A 16,962-nucleotide genomic window follows, 5' to 3' on the forward strand; every position below is an offset into this window, starting at 1 on the left:
AACTCTCTCACCTCTGGATCAGAAGGTTAAATCCCAGTTAGGGTCCTGTGGACAAAAACCAGTTCCAACATTCCTCGTCCCAGCACTGAGGGAGTGCTGCACTGTCAGAACAGCCTTCTTTCAAATAAGATGTTAAACTGAGGCTCTGTCTGCCCCTCTCAGGTGGATGTAAAAGTTCCCACAGCCACTATTTTGAAGAAGAACAGGGGAGTTATCCCCGGTGTCCAGGTCAATATTTATCCCTCAGTCAACATCACTAAAAACAGATCATCTGCTCATTATCACATTGCTGTGTGTGGGATCTTGCTGTGTGTAAATTGGCTGCTGCGTTTCCTCCATTACAACAGTGACTACACTTGAAAAGTACTTCATTGGCTGTAAAGCACTTTGGGACATCCTGTGGTTGTGAAAGGTGCTATAGAAATGCAAGTTTTTAAATTGAAGATTAATGTTATCTGATCTTGTTATCTGGAACTTAATTGATTTCAGCTACCCACAAATTACCACTTAATAAATTCACTTTGGTTCGGATAAGACTTCAACCAATTAAGGCAAATTCAGAATCCTCTGGATAGTAAATTTTAAAAGTTTATTAAATGAAAAAGGTTTACTAAACAACTTTAAGACATTGACTTTTACAACTTTATGCGGGTGATCAGTCTGTAGAAGTGTAACCCTCTCTGGCTCCTTCTGTGACAGTAATTCTTGTGGAATTCCGCCTCGGGAGTCTGGCTCCTTCTTTGACAGTAATTTCCTTGGAACTCGGCCTCGGGAATCTTCAGTACTTGGCCTGCAAGGAAGACCTTCGGAACCTCTACTTTTATCCCCAAAGTGACCATTACCTCACGTCAGAGTTGGGCCTGTTGTAACATGATAATTGCTCAATTTGGTTACTAGATTAATTGAATTGGATCCCCAATTACTTATACTGCCTACTCTCATTATCTTAGACAGGAATACAATCGAACTGTTTCATACTATCCCTTTATCTGATTCTATACAATCCCTTATTCATACAGTTTCAAATGTTGAGGCTAATTTGAGCTTGAAGGTCTCTCTTGCCAGTACATTTATCTTCATTTCGTATTTTTTTAAATACACATCAATTAAGATTGTACATTTTTACAGCAAATGTAAAAAGACTTTTAGTCTTTCACTATAACTACTGATTCATGATGGATTCCTTAGCTGCAATTTGATTAAGCCTCACTAGGTATTACTGCTACTGCTGGTAGCTCATTAATACAGTAATCTAATTCATACATTTGGTTAATATAAGATACACTGGTTTAAAAAGACAGGTTGTGGAAAGCAATATCTTTCTTTTTTACTAATTTTGATCAGGTGGAATAATACGCTTATTCTTGAGCCAGACTTGGGTATAACATGGTAGCCCGCTGCTTATCAAAATACTTTCTTTGTATAAACAATTTATGCTAGCTCTGCAGTTTAGAAACATTTGGGTTGTACAATCTTAATGTATAAAAGAACAATTCAGCCATTACAATTTTATCGATTACATTGTTTCACGAATTCTAATCAACTGATTTGTGACTGGCTTCCAACATGAAATCCATATGTGATGAACAAAGAAATGTTGCATAATCGGTGCAAGACGCTGGATGTTAGAGTTTAAAATGGCTTCCTTGACCTTGTTACTTAAAGCCATAAATATGGTGGAAAAGTGATGGAATTATAAAATTAAATGGATTTCCCAGTCCTACCTACAGTTTTGTACATTACAACAATGACTACACTTAGCACTACACTCATTAAGCTTCACCCAATGTCTGTGTATTTACATTGTGTATTTATTGTATGTCCTCTGTTTTTCATGTATGCAACAATCTGCCTGGACTGTATGCAGAACAATACTTTTCACTGTACCTCAGTACAAGTAACAATATATCTAAATGTAAAATCTAAATCTTTTGGAGCCGCTGTGATACTATCGAAAATGATCTTTTTCTTTAGATTTTCCACAAACTTGGTCCCCTCATCAAAATGATTGACAAAGATTGAGCTTTAATTTTGAGCAATATTTTGATTCTTTCTGAAATTCTCAATGAAAATCCAAACACACTAGATCCTGAATAATTTGTTTTTAAAACACAGGCAAGTTGTTGTGATCAGGAGTGCGTTACCTGAAAAGGGTGCAAGAAACATATTCAACTCTTTCTTTCAAAAGAAAATTGGACTATCTGGCATTAGCACGTTCGGCCAAATGGTCTCCCTCTGCGACCTGAGCCTCTTGTGCAGTTAACGGGAGTGGTTATAGTGGTAAAGGGACCCGAGTATAGATGGACCCAGGCGGCCTGTCAATAAGTCACCGAAGGCGAACATGCAGGTGAAGCAAGTTATTAGGAAGGTTAATGGCATATTGGCCTTTATCACAAGAGGATTTGAGTATAGGAGTAGTGAAGACTTGCTTCAATAGTATAGAACGTTGGTTAGACCACAGCTGGAGTACTGTGTGCAGTTTTACTCCCCCTACCTTAGGGAAGATATTATTGCCATAGAGGGACTGTAACGAAGATTCATTAGACTTGTTCTGAGCAAGATCGGACTGTCCTATGAAGAGAGATTGGGGAACCTGGGCCTCTTTTCTCCAGAATTTTGAAGAATGAGAGAGGATTTCATTGAAACTTACAAAATCCATAAAGGAATAGACAGGGTGGGTGCAGGTCTGATTTTTCCCCTGGTTGGAGAGTCTGGAACCAGGGGACACAATTTCAAAATAGGGGAAAGCCACTTAGGACCAGTCTCGGAGAGAATTTCTTTACTCAGGTGGTTGTGAATCTTTGGAATTCTCTACCCCAGAGGGCTGTGGGAGATCAGTCATTGAGTGTGTTTGAAGCAGAGACTGACAGATTTCTAAATCCCAATAACACAAAGGGATATGGGGATAGTGTGGGGGAAAAGGCATTGAAGTGAATGATCAGCCATGATCATATTGAATGTTGGAGCAGGCTCGATGGGCTGAATGGCTAACTTCTGTTCCTATTTTCCAATGTTCCAAAGGTAGGTAGGAAAGTAAATTGTGAAGAGGACATCAGGAGACTACAAAGGGATATAGATAGGTTAAGTGAGTGGGAAAAGATCTACCAAATGGAGTATAGTGTGGGAAAATGTGAAATTGTCCATTTTGGCAGGAAGAATAAAAAAGCTTATTATCTAAATGGTGAGAGATTGCAGAGATCTGAGACTCAGAGGGATCTGGGTGTCCAAGAGCATGAATCACAAAAGGCGAGTATACAGGTACAGCAAGTAATTAGGGAAGCTAAAAAGTAGGGAGGTTAACCTTCAGTTATACAGGCCATTGCTGAGACCACATCTGGAGCACTGTGTACAGTATTGCTCTCATTTAAGGAATGATGTCAATGTGTTGGAAGCAGTTCAGAGAGGGTTTACTGGACTCATACCTGGAATTGGAGGCTGGTCTTATGAGGAATGATTGGACAGGCTGGGCTTGTGTCCGATGGAGTTTAGGTGACTTGATTGAACTGTATAAGATCCTGAGGGGCCTTGACAGGGTGGATGTGGAAAGAACCTAGAAACTGGAGTCACTTTAAAAGTAATAACTTGTCCATTTAAGGCAGAGGAGAACTTTTTTCTCTCAGAGGATTGGGAGTCTTTGGAACTCTCTTCCTCAAAGGGCAGTGAAAACAGAGTCATAGAATCACAGAATTTACAGTGCAGAAGGAGGCAATTTGGCCCTTTGAGTTTGCACCGGCCCTTAGGAAAGAGCACCTGACTCCATCCTATCCCTGTAACCCAGCAACCCCACCTAACCTTTTTGGACGCTGAGGGCAATTTATCATGGCCAATCCACCTGACCTGCACATCTTTGGACTGTGGGAGGAAACCGGGGCACCCGGAGGAAACCCACGCAGACGCAGGGAGAACTTGCAGACTCCGCACAGACAGTGACCCAAGCCGGGAATTGAACCTTGGACCCTGGAGCTGTGAAGCAACGGTGCTAACCACTGTGCCATCGTGCTGCCCAATCTTTGAATATTTTGAGAGCAGAGTTGGATAGATGAATAAACAAGGGGTGAAAGGTTATCGGGGGCGGTTCAGTGGGAATGTGGAGTTGAGGTTACAATCAGATCAGCCGGGAACTTATTGAATGGTGGAGCAGGCTCGAGGGGCCGAGTGGCCTATTCCTGCTCCTAATTTGTATGTTATCACATCCTTTATAATAGATTGTAGCATTTTCCCTCCTACTGATGTCAGGCTCATGGGTCTGTGGTTCCCCGTTTTCTCTCTCCCTCCTCAAATAGTGGGGTTACATTTACCTCCTTCCAATCAGCAGGAACCATTCCAGAATCTATAGAATTTTGAAAGATGATCACCAATGTATCCACTATCTCTACAGCCGCCTCTTTCAACACTCTGGGATGTAGAGCAGCAGCTTTTGGGAATTTATTAACTTTCAATCCCATTAATTTCTCCAATACTACTTTCTCACTAATACTAATCTCTTTCAGTTCCTCGTGCTCACTCATCCCTTGGTTCTCCAGTGTTTTGGGGATGATTTCTGTACCTTCTTCTGTGAAGACAGACACACATTGCTTAGTTTCTCTGACATTTCCTTATTCCCCATTATAAACTCTCCTGTCTCTGTCTGGACTGGACCCACATTTGTCTTTGCTAATCTTTTCCTTTTCACATTCCTAGAGGAACTTTTCCAGTCGCTTTTTAGGTTTGCTCTCATACCCTATTTTCTCTCTCTTTAATAATAATATTAATAATCTTTATTGTCACAAGTAGGCTTACACTGAAATGAAGTTACCGTGAAAAGCCCCTCGTTGCCACATTCTAGCGCCTGTTCGGGTACACAGAGGGAGAGTTCAGAATATCCAAATTATCTAACAGCACGTCTTTTGGGACTTTATAAGTTTCTTGGTCCTTTGCTGAATTATAAATCAAGTACCCAATCCTCAGACTTACTACTATTTTGGCCACTTTCCATGGATCTAATGGAATCTTTAACTTTTCTTTGTTAGTCACGGTTGTATCACTTTTCCTGTTGGATTTTTGTTCTCAAAATGAATCTATATGTTACGTATACAGGTGAAATGAAAGTCGCCAAAGTCCCAGCGCTCCATAGTCTGCTCCCCCTTTGACAGAAGAGAGAGCTGACTGGTGGTGATTCAACCTGAGGGTCACCGCACGTCACCTGAGGGGCAATGTTGAGAAGGCTGGGCCTTCATGGATAAGCACAGCTGGTGCGGGAGTTGAAGCGGCACTGTTCATGTTGCTCTGCGTCAGAAGCATGCCACCCATCCAACTGAGCTAACTAATCCCCATGTAAATATGTAATTATTTCTTAAAGATTAGCTATTGCCTGTCTCCCATCAGTTTCCCAATCTATCACAGGTAACTTGCCTCTCATACCTTGACAGTTTCTTTCTGTGAAAGAACACCCACGTAACTTGAACAAAGGAACCATGTAACCATGAGGATCCATCTCCATGGCAGCATAGCATGTTTTGGGGGATTGAAAAGAAAATTGACAACTAAATATCATCAAAAATCCAAACACCTTTTCACTCAGTGATCATTGTGCAATTTGAAGCCAGGTATTCGCAACAAGGCTCAATGAGCATCAGCCCTTTGACCACCGACAAGTCCAGCAGAAAGAAACCCTCCACCCATCCTCATTGACCAACAGTCAGAATGAACAAAATGCCATCCGCAATGTAACTAAGAGCAGAAACAATAACATCAAAATAGAACCACTGAAATTAATTATGAACTTGGTGTCTCATCATGTGCGATGAATCATGGAATTCCTTCCCACATTGACAGCATGTGAACGATCTTTACCCAATGTGAACTCGCTGGTGTGTCTGCAGGTTGGAGAATTGAGTAAATCCTTTCCCACACTGAGAGCAGGTGAACGGCCTCTCCCCAGTGTGAATTCGCTCGTGTGTCTGCAGGTTGGATAATTGAGTGAATCCCTTCCCACATTGAGAGCAGTTGAACGGCCTCTCCCCAGTGTGAACCCGCTGGTGTGACTGCAAGGTGGATGAATCACTGAATCCCTTCCCACATTGAGGGCAGGAGAATGGCCACTCCCCGGTGTGAATACGCTGGTGTCTCAATAGATGGGATGAATCAATAAATCCCGTCCCACACTGGGAGCAGGTGAATGGCTTCTCCCCAGTGTGAACTCGCTGGTGTGTTTGCAGGGTGGATATTTGAGTAAATCCTTTCCGACACTGAGAGCAGGTGAATGGCCTCTCGCCAGTGTGAACGCGCCGGTGTGTTTGCAGGTTGGATAATTGAGTAAATCCTTTCCCACACTGAGAGCAGGAGAATGGCCTCTCCCCAGTGTGAATTCGTTGGTGTGTCAATAGGTGGGATGAATCACTGAATCCCTTCCCACATTGAGAGCAGGTGAATGGCCTCTCCCCGGTGTGAATTCGCCCATGTACCTGCAGGTGGGATAACTGAGAGAATCCCTTCCCACACTGAGAGCAGGTAAAAGGCCTCTCCCCAGTGTGAATACGCTGATGTTTCTGCAGAGTGCATGAATGTCTAAATCCCTTTCCACACTCAGGACAGGTGAACGGCTTCTCCCCAGTGTGAACTCGCTGGTGTTTCTGCAGGGTGGATGAAAAACTGAATCCCTTCCCACATTGAGAGCAGGTGAAAGGCTTCTCCCCAGTGTGAACTCGCTGGTGTGTATGCAGACTGGATAGCTCAGTGAATCCCTTCGCACACTGAGAGCAGGTGAATGGCCGCTCCCCAGTGTGACTGCGTCGATGAGTTTCCAGTTCTGATGGAAATCTGTATCCCTTCCCACAGTCACCACATGTCCATGGTTTCTCCATGTTTTGGGTCCCCTTGTTTCTCTCCGTGTCGGATAATCAGTTGAAGCCTCATCCACACACATAAGACGTGTACGGTCTTTTCCGCTGTGAATGGTGCAATGTTTTTTCAGGCTGTCTCACTGGTTCAACCTCTTTCTACAGTCAGTGCTCTGGAACATTCTCACTCACATATGTGTCTCTGCATTTTCAGTGTCTTGATGCAGACAGAACAAACATTTCTCCTTCCAGAGTCAAATGCAGATAATGTTCATCTCCCAAGGAATCGAGTGACTCTGACAGATCTCGACGTGACGTTTGAGATTACTGCCTGTAATTCCTCCTCTTCTAATATCCTGTAAAATGTTTGAAGACGCAATATAACAAATGTAATTTATTACAAAACCAGCAATAATCATAGAATTTACAGTGCAGAAGGAAACCATTTGGCCCATCGACTCTGCACCGCCCTTGGAAAGAGCACCCTACTTAAGCCCACACCTCCACCCCGTGAACCAACCTAACCTTAATGGACATCAAGGGCAATTTAGCATGGCCAATCCACCTAACTTGTGCATCTTTGGACTGTGGGAGGAAACCAGAGCACAAGGAGGAAACCCATGGAGACACGGGGAGAACATGCAGACTCCACACAGTGACCCAAGCCGGTAATCGAAGCTGGGACCTCAGAGCGGTGAAGAAACCGTGCTAACCACTGTACTACCAATGTATCTAATCCGTGCCATGTAACAACACCAGACATATCTCAAGACTGATATTAATTTACTGCCCCCTTAAATGTCAGCCATCGCCTGGGAAAAGCAGGTCTTTAATTGTGAACATTAGGAAAGAGACCATCCTTTTAGTCAGACAAATAAATGTGTCAAGCTGAGGGAGCAAAGGATGTCAATGTCTTTGAGAGAGAGAGAGAGAGAGACCTGGGCCAAGCTTTGCAGAGTCTGCACCCTCCCTGGATTCACTTCCTTTCCCTTCAGTTGCTGCAAGTGACCAATTGAAGGTGAGAATGAGAAAATAAAGTGTTTTACTCACAGATGTTGGAGACAGGAGGAAGTTTTACCTCCAACTTCCGCTTTGTATGACGTCAGTGGAAACCTGCTTGAATCAGCCAATAGGAATTACCCTGTTCGGCGGTGACGTCTCCGGGTTCCGGCGCGCGGACACGGGAACGCCGCCCCCTCCCCCACAGCTCCTCGAAACAAGGTTTCCAGGCAACCAGCTGACAGCTCCGGCCAGCGCGAAAAGCCACTCGGCGATCTCTCCCTCCCCTGTGGTCCGGGACTGCGCATGTCCAAGGGAGAGTGGAAGTTGCGTAATTACGGGGGCGAGGCTACCCCTGACTTTCCTTCTGAGCTGTTCACCAATGGGAAGACTTGTCCAGCTGAAGGACTCTGGTCCTACAGCCAATCAGAGCGCGGGCTTTGTGAGGACGAACATTGAGCTTCACACAGACTGAAACCTCCTCCTGTCTCCAACATCTGTGAGTAAAACACTTTCTTTTCTCCCCCTTTCAGTTGTTTCAGTCTGGTGTTGTTATCTGATATAGATTAGATATATTATTGATGGTTCAGTAGTAAAGTATATTTATTATTATTTCTGGTTGTGTAATATTGTCCTGCAGCTATGTTATATATTTCCAGTCATCTCTTCCCTCAGAGGGTTGTTAGTCTCTGGATTTCTCTTCCACAGGGACCAGTGGAGGCCGGGAGGGGCATTGAATATTTTCACAGATAAATTGGACAGATTGTTTTAAAACATTTTTTTTAACAATAAACACAACGGAATAACAAAAACTGGTGGAAATTGGGTACAGAGCAGAATAAGAGATATTGCCAACAAAAATACAAGGTATTGCAGAATTATTTCAGAACATGATACTTGAGGGGCCTAGGCTCGCCAGATAAAATGCCAGAGCAATTGAACAGTTAACATGTTAACATAGTGGACGCGAATCTACGAAGACGAACAAATTCCCCTAGCCAGCACGTTTAGCTGCGAGTTTCCCGCCACACGCAGTGCAGAGAAGCACATGACTATTCAACACGCCTCACGTTGTATAAGGAACATGAACAAGCAATGCGCGGCCAAGGCTGCACAGTGGGGAGTTCCGCTGGTCAGAACTCCCCGCTGTCATGAGAGATCGGGAGGCCATTTTTAAATGCTGTCTCGATCTCCGAGGCCTCCAGAATGAACCCTGACCTCCCCTCTGCTCTACACCAGCCCGAGCAGAGTATGGGAGGACCGCCGGCCCCACCCGCACCATCCTCAAGACTCATTCTGGGCACCACTTGCCCGATCGCACGCATGTAAAAAATGCCAGCCTGGCACCTGAAAGTGCCAACCTGCTGGCAGTGCGACCTGGACACCTTGGTAGTGCCAGGCAGGCACCCAAACGGCATCAGCAAGGTGCCAGGATGGCACTGCCAGGGTGCCTAGATGGCACCAGAAGTGCCAGGGCGCCACCCTGCCCAAAGAGCATGCAGTTTGTGACCTACAATCCCCTGGGAGACCCCTACAAGTGCTGTTCCGTCTGTCTCTTTTTATAGGGTCCAGTGCTGAACGGTGCCCTCTCAAGGTCTCTGAGGCGAAGGGATTGAATCCCAAAGCCTCAGGTACCTCGGGAATCTGCACATTAGGGTGAGACTGATGGCCTCGCCCTAATATGCAATCGCGTTGAATCTTGCAAGGCGTGGCAAGCCGAGTAGATCCCGGGACAAGGTCTCCTGGCTTTCATTAGCCACACAGCACTGCGGTGAGCTGCTTTGCCGGTGCAGGTTGGCCATTGGATCGCACCCAGTGAGTGAGGAAAGAGGGTAAAATCATATACAAACAGGAGGATAACAATACAGGTTACACACCCAGAGTTTTTCAAAACATACTAACAATATGGTCATATTCAAATGAATAAGTTAAATTGAATTCACTCATGGAAATCCCAGTGAGTTCACACTGGGGAGAGGCCGTTCACGTGCTCTCAGTGTTGGAAGGGATTTGGTCATTCATCGCACTTGCTCAGACACAACAAGTTCACAATTGATTACTGGGATTGGATTCTGCGGTTATTGTTTCTGCTCTCAATTACATCCAGGACTGCATTTTATTCAGTTGGTCAATGGGGAGGGTTGGAGGATTTCTTTCTGCTGGACTGACTGGTCTCATGACTTTGTGTCCAGTGGGCTGATACTTGAGCCTTGTTGTGAATACCTGGTTTCAACTTTCACAAGGACTACAGATTGAAGGGGTGTTTGGAAGTTAGAAGATATTTCATTCCCATTTCTGTTTGGAATCCCCCAAATCATACCACATTGCCATGAAGATGGGATATGGTCATGACTTGGTTTATTTTTTTAATTTATCTGTGTCTTTCTCACAGCAGGGTATGAGGGGCAAGTTGTCTGAGGTAGAATGGGAAATTACCTTAATGGTTTGTTGGCTGACAGGCAATAGCTAATATTTAAGGAATTATTGCATTTTACGAGGGGATTAGTTAGCGCACTTGGCTGCACTGCTGGTTCATGATGCAGAGCGATGCCAACAGCACGGCTTCAACTCCTGTACCGGGTGCGATTATCAATGAAATGGCCTTCTCAACATTGCCCCTCACCTGAGGTGTGGCGACCCTCAGATTCAATCTCACCAATCAGCTCTCTCTCTCCCAAAGGGGAAAGCAGCCTATGGTCCTCTGGGACTTTGGTGACTTTCATTGATACAACAAATATAGATTCCTTTAAGGAACAAAAATCCAACCGGAAAGGTGATGCAACGGTGGCTAATTTCTGGTGTTAATAGTGTGAATCTTTGATGCACATTCTCCAGTGCCACTATTTCCTTTTTCTGAATGGAGATGACAAATGTTGACAGTGCTCCCAGTTAGTCTAACCCTGGTTCTAAACAAGTTGAACATAACCTCCCTGCTTTTCAATTCTATCACTCCATAATGGAATCCTATATATGGGCTCCACACTTTAGGAAAGATGTGACGTTCTCAGATAGGGTGCAGAGGAGATTTATGAGAACGGCACCAGGGATGAGGGACTTCAGTGAGGTGGAGAGACTGTAACATTTGAAATTTCTCTCCTTAGATCAGACTGGCATCAGGGTTGAAAATGGGGCCATTCGGCCCATTGGATCCATGCCAGCTCTCTGTGGATCAAACCATTGTCCTATTCTATAGAAAATAGGAGGAAGAGGAGGCTATTAAGTCCTTCGAGCCTACTCCACCATTCATTATGATCATGGCTGATCATCCAGTTTAATAGCATAATCCCACTGTCCCCCTGCCCCGCTTCTTGAAAACATACAATGTTTTGGACTCAACTATTCCAGTGGTAACTAATTCCACAGGCCGACCACTCTCTGGATCAAGAAATGTCTCCTCATCTCTGTTCTCATTGGTCTACCCCGTATCCTCAGACTGTGACCCATATCCCCTTATCCCTGTCGGTTTATTTCCTTCAAGAATCCATCCAATTTCCTTTTGGAAACATTCCATCATCTCTGCTTCTACTCCACTCATAGGAGGTGGGTTCCAGGTATTTCCCACTTTCTTCAAATGCAAACGAGTCTCAGGGAGCACAGAAAGAGGCCATCCCACCCATTGTTCCTATTCTAGCTCTTTGAATGAACTATCTAATTGGTCCCATCGCCCGGCAAGTTTCATTTCCTATCAAATCTGTCCAGTTCCCTTTTGAAAGTTACAGTTGAATTTACTTCCTGCACCTTTGTCAGGCAGAGAATCCCAAATCACAACAACTCATTCTGTTTTAAATCAATAAATTCCACGATATGCTGTATTTGGATTTTCACAGGTGATTTGAAATTGAGTGAAAGACATGGGGCTGGATTCTCTGTTCCTGAGATTAAGTGTTGACGCTGGGGCAGGATTTGTGGACTTTGGCGACAGCAAAACTGGTGCCAAACCTGGACCGATTCAGCGACTGTGGAGGGGCTAGCACCGGCACCACGTGGAACACATTAGATTCCAATGATAAACAATGCGGGATTTGCCGGGTCCATGATTGACACTCTGAGGCTGACAAGCTGTAGTCGCATATACACATTACAATCCTCACAAACACACACTCATTCCAGCCAACAAGATGGCACTGGTTGTGCTAGAGTGCGCCCATACAGCTGATGGGTCGCTGGGGCCAGAGGGCACCTAGGGGGGGTGGCCTGGGGTCGGGCACCTAAAAGACCCATGGCCCTACGACCACAGTGGGCGGTCAGCAGCAGCGCAGCTGCATAGCTGCCTTTCCAGCTGAGATAATGGTGTTCCGTGCCCATCCACCCCGACCCCACAGCCCCACTCCTGGCTACCCCCGCTACTCCCCCCAGCCCTGGCAAAAGCCCCCTGGCCAGCGGGACAACTATCAGCAAACTATAGCGATGTTGGACACTTCTGTACCCAATCTCTGTCCCTCAGAAGCCACAACGCTGGTTTCACGATTTTTAAAAGCTCAACGGAACTCGGTCCATCGGAGGCGGAGAATCGCGGTGGCACCGGAGAATACTGGGTCAGGGCCGCTACTGATATGCAAGCGGTGTTTACTGTACCTGCATTCTGGACTGCATTGCTGCTGTCGAGGTCATGGAGAATTGCGATTTGGCGTCAAATCAGCACCCGCCGTGATTTTGGCATCAGAACCTATTCTCTGCCCAATTGCATTTCCCAATTTCGAAGGGAGAATCCTGCCCAAGGTTGTTACACAAAATTAAGACTCAGTTTCTTTGAATGTCTGTGACCCCCTGGTTCTGGAAACCCCCACCATCGGAAACATCCTTCTTGCATCAGCGTTGTCGAGTCCTGTTAGAATTCCCTCTCATTCTTCTGAACTCCAGTGAATACAATCCTAACCAATTCAATCTCTCCTCATAAGTCAGTCCCGCAATCCCAGGAATCAGTCTGGTAAACGTTTGCTGCAATCCCTCTGGAACAAGAACATCCTTCCTCAGATAAGGAGGCCAAAACTCCATACAATATTCCAGGTGTGGCCTCACCAAGGCTCTGTATAATTGCAGCAAGGCATCCCTACTCCTGTACTCGAATCCTCTCCCTATAAAGGCCAACATACCATTTGCCTCTGTTACCGCCTGTTGTAACTGGATGCTTACCTTCAGTGAAACCCTAACATGTGACTGGATCTTCATTTAAAAAAATAATGCTGTATAAATCAAAATGTTTCCACAAACTGAACTAGCAAAAATAGTTTAAATTAACAAATTGTTCCAGAATGTTGTAAAGGTACAGGGCATCTTATACTGCCAAAATCTGGCTCAAGTCTGAGACTCCTTGTTCAACCCAATCAAGATGAGTAAGAAAGAAAGTGATTGCCTTCCACAAAACTGGCTCTTTGAACCAGTGAATCTTGTATTGTCATGGAAGTGTCCCTTTAAGAAATGTTTTTGTCTTATCACATGGCTTCAGTGATGTCATTGTGTGGGTGGAGCTGGGCGGTGGCTCTGTGAAATTTTACTTTCGCTTTGAGTTTTGGGCTGGTTTGAACTGCACAGGTTGAAAGAAGTGTTTCTCTATCTTCATTTTAAAAGCTGTTTCCAGACTGCTTGATAACTTAAAAGAGATCGTTGCTTTCTGGAAAGAATTGTTTGGAAAGGAAACAAAAGTATCAATACCAAGTCTTCTACCAGTAAGAGTGCTGGGCCACACCTTTGAAAAGGGGGTTCTGGTTTTTACTTGGATCTTGTTATTAAATTGGAACAGTGAAGGGGGTATTCATTAAGGGTTATACATAGATTACTGTAGCTGCGTGGGCTCTTTATGTTTGTAGTTGATAATAATTCTTACTGTGTGTTTATACAAATGTTTACTAAATTTGTAGAATAAAGTTTGTTTTTTGATTAAAAGTGCCTAAGAATTCTGTTGAATGAAACCTGAAAGGCAGGCACTTCTGCTCATCATAACCAACATCAATAAACAGTTATAGGCCAGATGAACTCCGTAATACACTTTGGAATTTTCTGAACCCTGTCCCATAACAGTATTAACCAAATGCATTATTGAACGAGTTCTGTGTTAATTAGCTACCAGTCAGTAACACATGATTGAATAAATAATTAAAAAGAAAATATTATTTTAAATTTAGAGTACCAATTATTTTTTCCCAATAAAGGGGCAATTTAGTGTGGCCAATCCACCTAATCTGCACATCTTTTGGTTGTGGGAGTGAAATCCACGCAGACATGGGGAGAATGTACAAACTCCACACGGACAGGTGACCCAGGGCTGGGATTCGAACCCGGGTCCTCAGTGCCGCAGTCCCAGTGCTAACCACTGCGCCACATGCCACCCTTTGATTGAATAAATAATGAGCCTGAATTGAGTTACAATTCATGAATCAATAATGAATCAGTGGTTATAGTGAAAGACAAAGTTTTTTTTTGTAAAATTGTAAAAACGTAATTGCTGTGTATGTAAAGAATGTGCAATGAGGATAAATGTACTGGCAAGAGAGACCTTCAAGCTCTGATTAGCCTCAACATTTGAAACTGTGTGAATAAGGGATTGTATAGAATCAGATAAAGGGATAGTATGAAACAGTTCTATTGTATTCCTGTCTGAGATAATGAGAGAAGGTGGTGTCAGTAATTGGGGATCCAATTAAATTAACCCAGTGACCAAATTGAGCAATTATCATGTTACAACAGACCCAACTCTGACGTGAGGTAATGGTCATTTTGGGGATAAAAGTAGAGGTTCCGAAGGTCTTCCTTGCTGGCCAAGTACTGAAGACTCCCGAGGCCGAGTTCCAAGGAAATTACTGTCAAAGAAGGAGCCAGACTCCCGAGGCTGAATTCCACAAGAATTACTGTCAAAGAAGGAGCCAGAGAGGGTTACACTTCTACAGACTGATCACCCACATGAAGTTGTAAAAGTCAATGTCTTAAAGTTGTCCAGTAAACATTTTTCATTTAATAAACTTATTTTTAAATTTACTATCCAGAGAATTCTGCCTTTTTCTTAATTGGTTAAAGTCTTGTCCGAACCAAAGTGCATTTATTAAATGGTAAGTTAGGGGAGGCTGAAACAATTAAGTTCCAGATAACAAATGAACAGATAGGTTGACGCAGTGGTTCAATCCCGGCCCTGGGTCAATGTCTGTGGAGTTTGCACATTCTCCCCGTGTCTGCTTGGGTCTCACCCCCACATCCCAAAAAGATGGATTGGACATGTCAAACTGCCCTTTAATTGGAATTTATTTTTAAAAAGATAATGAGCAGATGATGTGTTTTTAGTGATGTTGGTTGAGGGATAAATATTGACCAGGACACTGGGGATCAGACACTTTAGGAACTTTCAAGCGGTTATTGGATAGGCACATAGAGCACACCAGAATGACAGGGAGTGGGATAGCTTGATCCTGGTTTCGGACAAAGCTCTGCACAACATCGAAGGCCAAAGGGCCTGTTCTGTGCTGTACTGTTCTTTGATCTATAACTCCCCTGCTCTTCTTCAAAATAGTGGCTGTGGGAACTTTTACACCCACCTGAGGGGCAGACAGGGCCTCAGTTTAACATCTTATTTGAAAGACAGTGCAGCACTCCCTCAGTGCCGGGACGAGGAATGTTGGAAGTGATTTTAAAAAATTATTTTTACAGTACCCAATTCATTTTTTCCAATTAAGGGGCAATTTAGCGTGTCCAATCCACCTAACCTGCACATCTATGGGTTGTAGGGGCGAACACGGGGAGAATGTGCAAACTTCAAATGGACAGTGTCCCAGAGCCGGAATCAGACCTGGGACCTCGACGCTGTGAGGCAGCAATGCTAACCCACTGCGCCACCGTGCTGCCCTTTGGAAGTGATTTTTGTCTTCCGGTCCTTGGCGTGGGACTTGATCCCAGAACCTTCTGACTCAAAGGTGAGAGAGCTGCCCACTGAGCAACGGCTGACACTATAGACCAGTCATTTTCAAACTCAGGGTCACGATCGGCAGGTGAGTCGAAGGCAAGCATTGGGAGGATCGTGGGGCCATTGGTCATGGCATTCCTGATCATGGGAAGAAGTGCACAATGGCCGTGACCGGCCGCAACCAACTTTAGGAATGCCGACCGCCCCGTGCATGTGTTACCCCTCAGCAGTGCGCAGGCCTGGAGCCCAGCGGGGCAGAACGTTTCCTCCTGACGTCAGCGTGCTGACCAAGGAGTAAATTCTTTTAAAACATCAATGGAGTTTTCTGCCCAGAAGTGGCGGCAGAGAGCAGGTCACCTGCCCAGACCCATGTTCAGGGTGCAAGGGAGATTGCTCCAATTTGTAGCTGCCAGCAGTGCTCATGTGAGCTCCAGGGCCTCTGGTGAACAACACATTAAAAAGAATCCAAAATCAGGAACAGAACAGCATAAAGATGATTTTTTTAACGTATGGCTTTATTAATTGTGCTAATGTGAATCCAGGTGCAAAGCTCACGTGTGTTCTATGCGGGAGGAACTGGCAAATGAAAGTTTAAAACCCTCAAAACTTCAAAGGCATTTAAAGATGAATCATGATGAGTTCAAGGATAAACCTTCTTAATTTCTTTCAACGGATGCAATGAGAACTTAAATCATCGGTTGAAGTCCTTGGCAGAAATGTAACAGTGAATGACAAAGCAAATGAGATCGTGAGAACCAAGCAGTCTCACCTGTCACATTAAAGTTACAGAAAAATTTTCGGTCGTGATAGTCGGCTGCCGTGGGTTGTGATGGTCGGCAGGCGTGGGTCACGATGATCGGCTGGCGTGGCTCGCGATGGTCGGCTGGCGTGGGTCGCGATGGTCTGCTGGCGTGGGTCGTGATGGTCGGCTGCCATGGGTCGCGATGGTCGGCAGCCATGGATCCCGGAGAATGGCCAGTTGGTAAAAATGGGCCCCGGTCAAAATATTTTGAAAAACACAGCTACATACAATACAAAGTTAGAAAGGGAAGGATACCCTTTAAAACTCCCACTCTTTGCCTCCAGAGCCGAAATCAAATAATAAAATCCCCGGTATAAATAACATGGAATTGACTAACAAATGTTGAAGTGTTGGTTTAGGACCACAAGTTTAGATTTTGCATTTGAGCCTCGGGCACCTTTCTGTATCTCGTGTCATTGACAGGCAGGAGACGGAGCTGAGGGCTGAATTTAGCT

The 16,962-nt window shown here is 44.6% G+C and overlaps 1 protein-coding gene across 1 annotated transcript in view; it reads right to left on the bottom strand.

Moving 5' to 3' along the window:
- Positions 1-570: 570 nt before the first annotated feature.
- LOC140418053 (uncharacterized) overlaps positions 571-16,962 on the bottom strand; it is a 72,204-nt gene continuing 55,812 nt past the window's right edge. The window contains 1 exon segment of the mRNA XM_072501480.1: positions 571-6,875. Coding sequence (XP_072357581.1) covers positions 5,751-6,875 — 1,125 coding nt within the window. The 3' untranslated portion in view covers positions 571-5,750.

Source organism: Scyliorhinus torazame, chromosome 5 (assembly GCF_047496885.1).
Source record: "Scyliorhinus torazame isolate Kashiwa2021f chromosome 5, sScyTor2.1, whole genome shotgun sequence".
NCBI classification, from domain to species: Eukaryota; Metazoa; Chordata; class Chondrichthyes; order Carcharhiniformes; family Scyliorhinidae; genus Scyliorhinus; species Scyliorhinus torazame.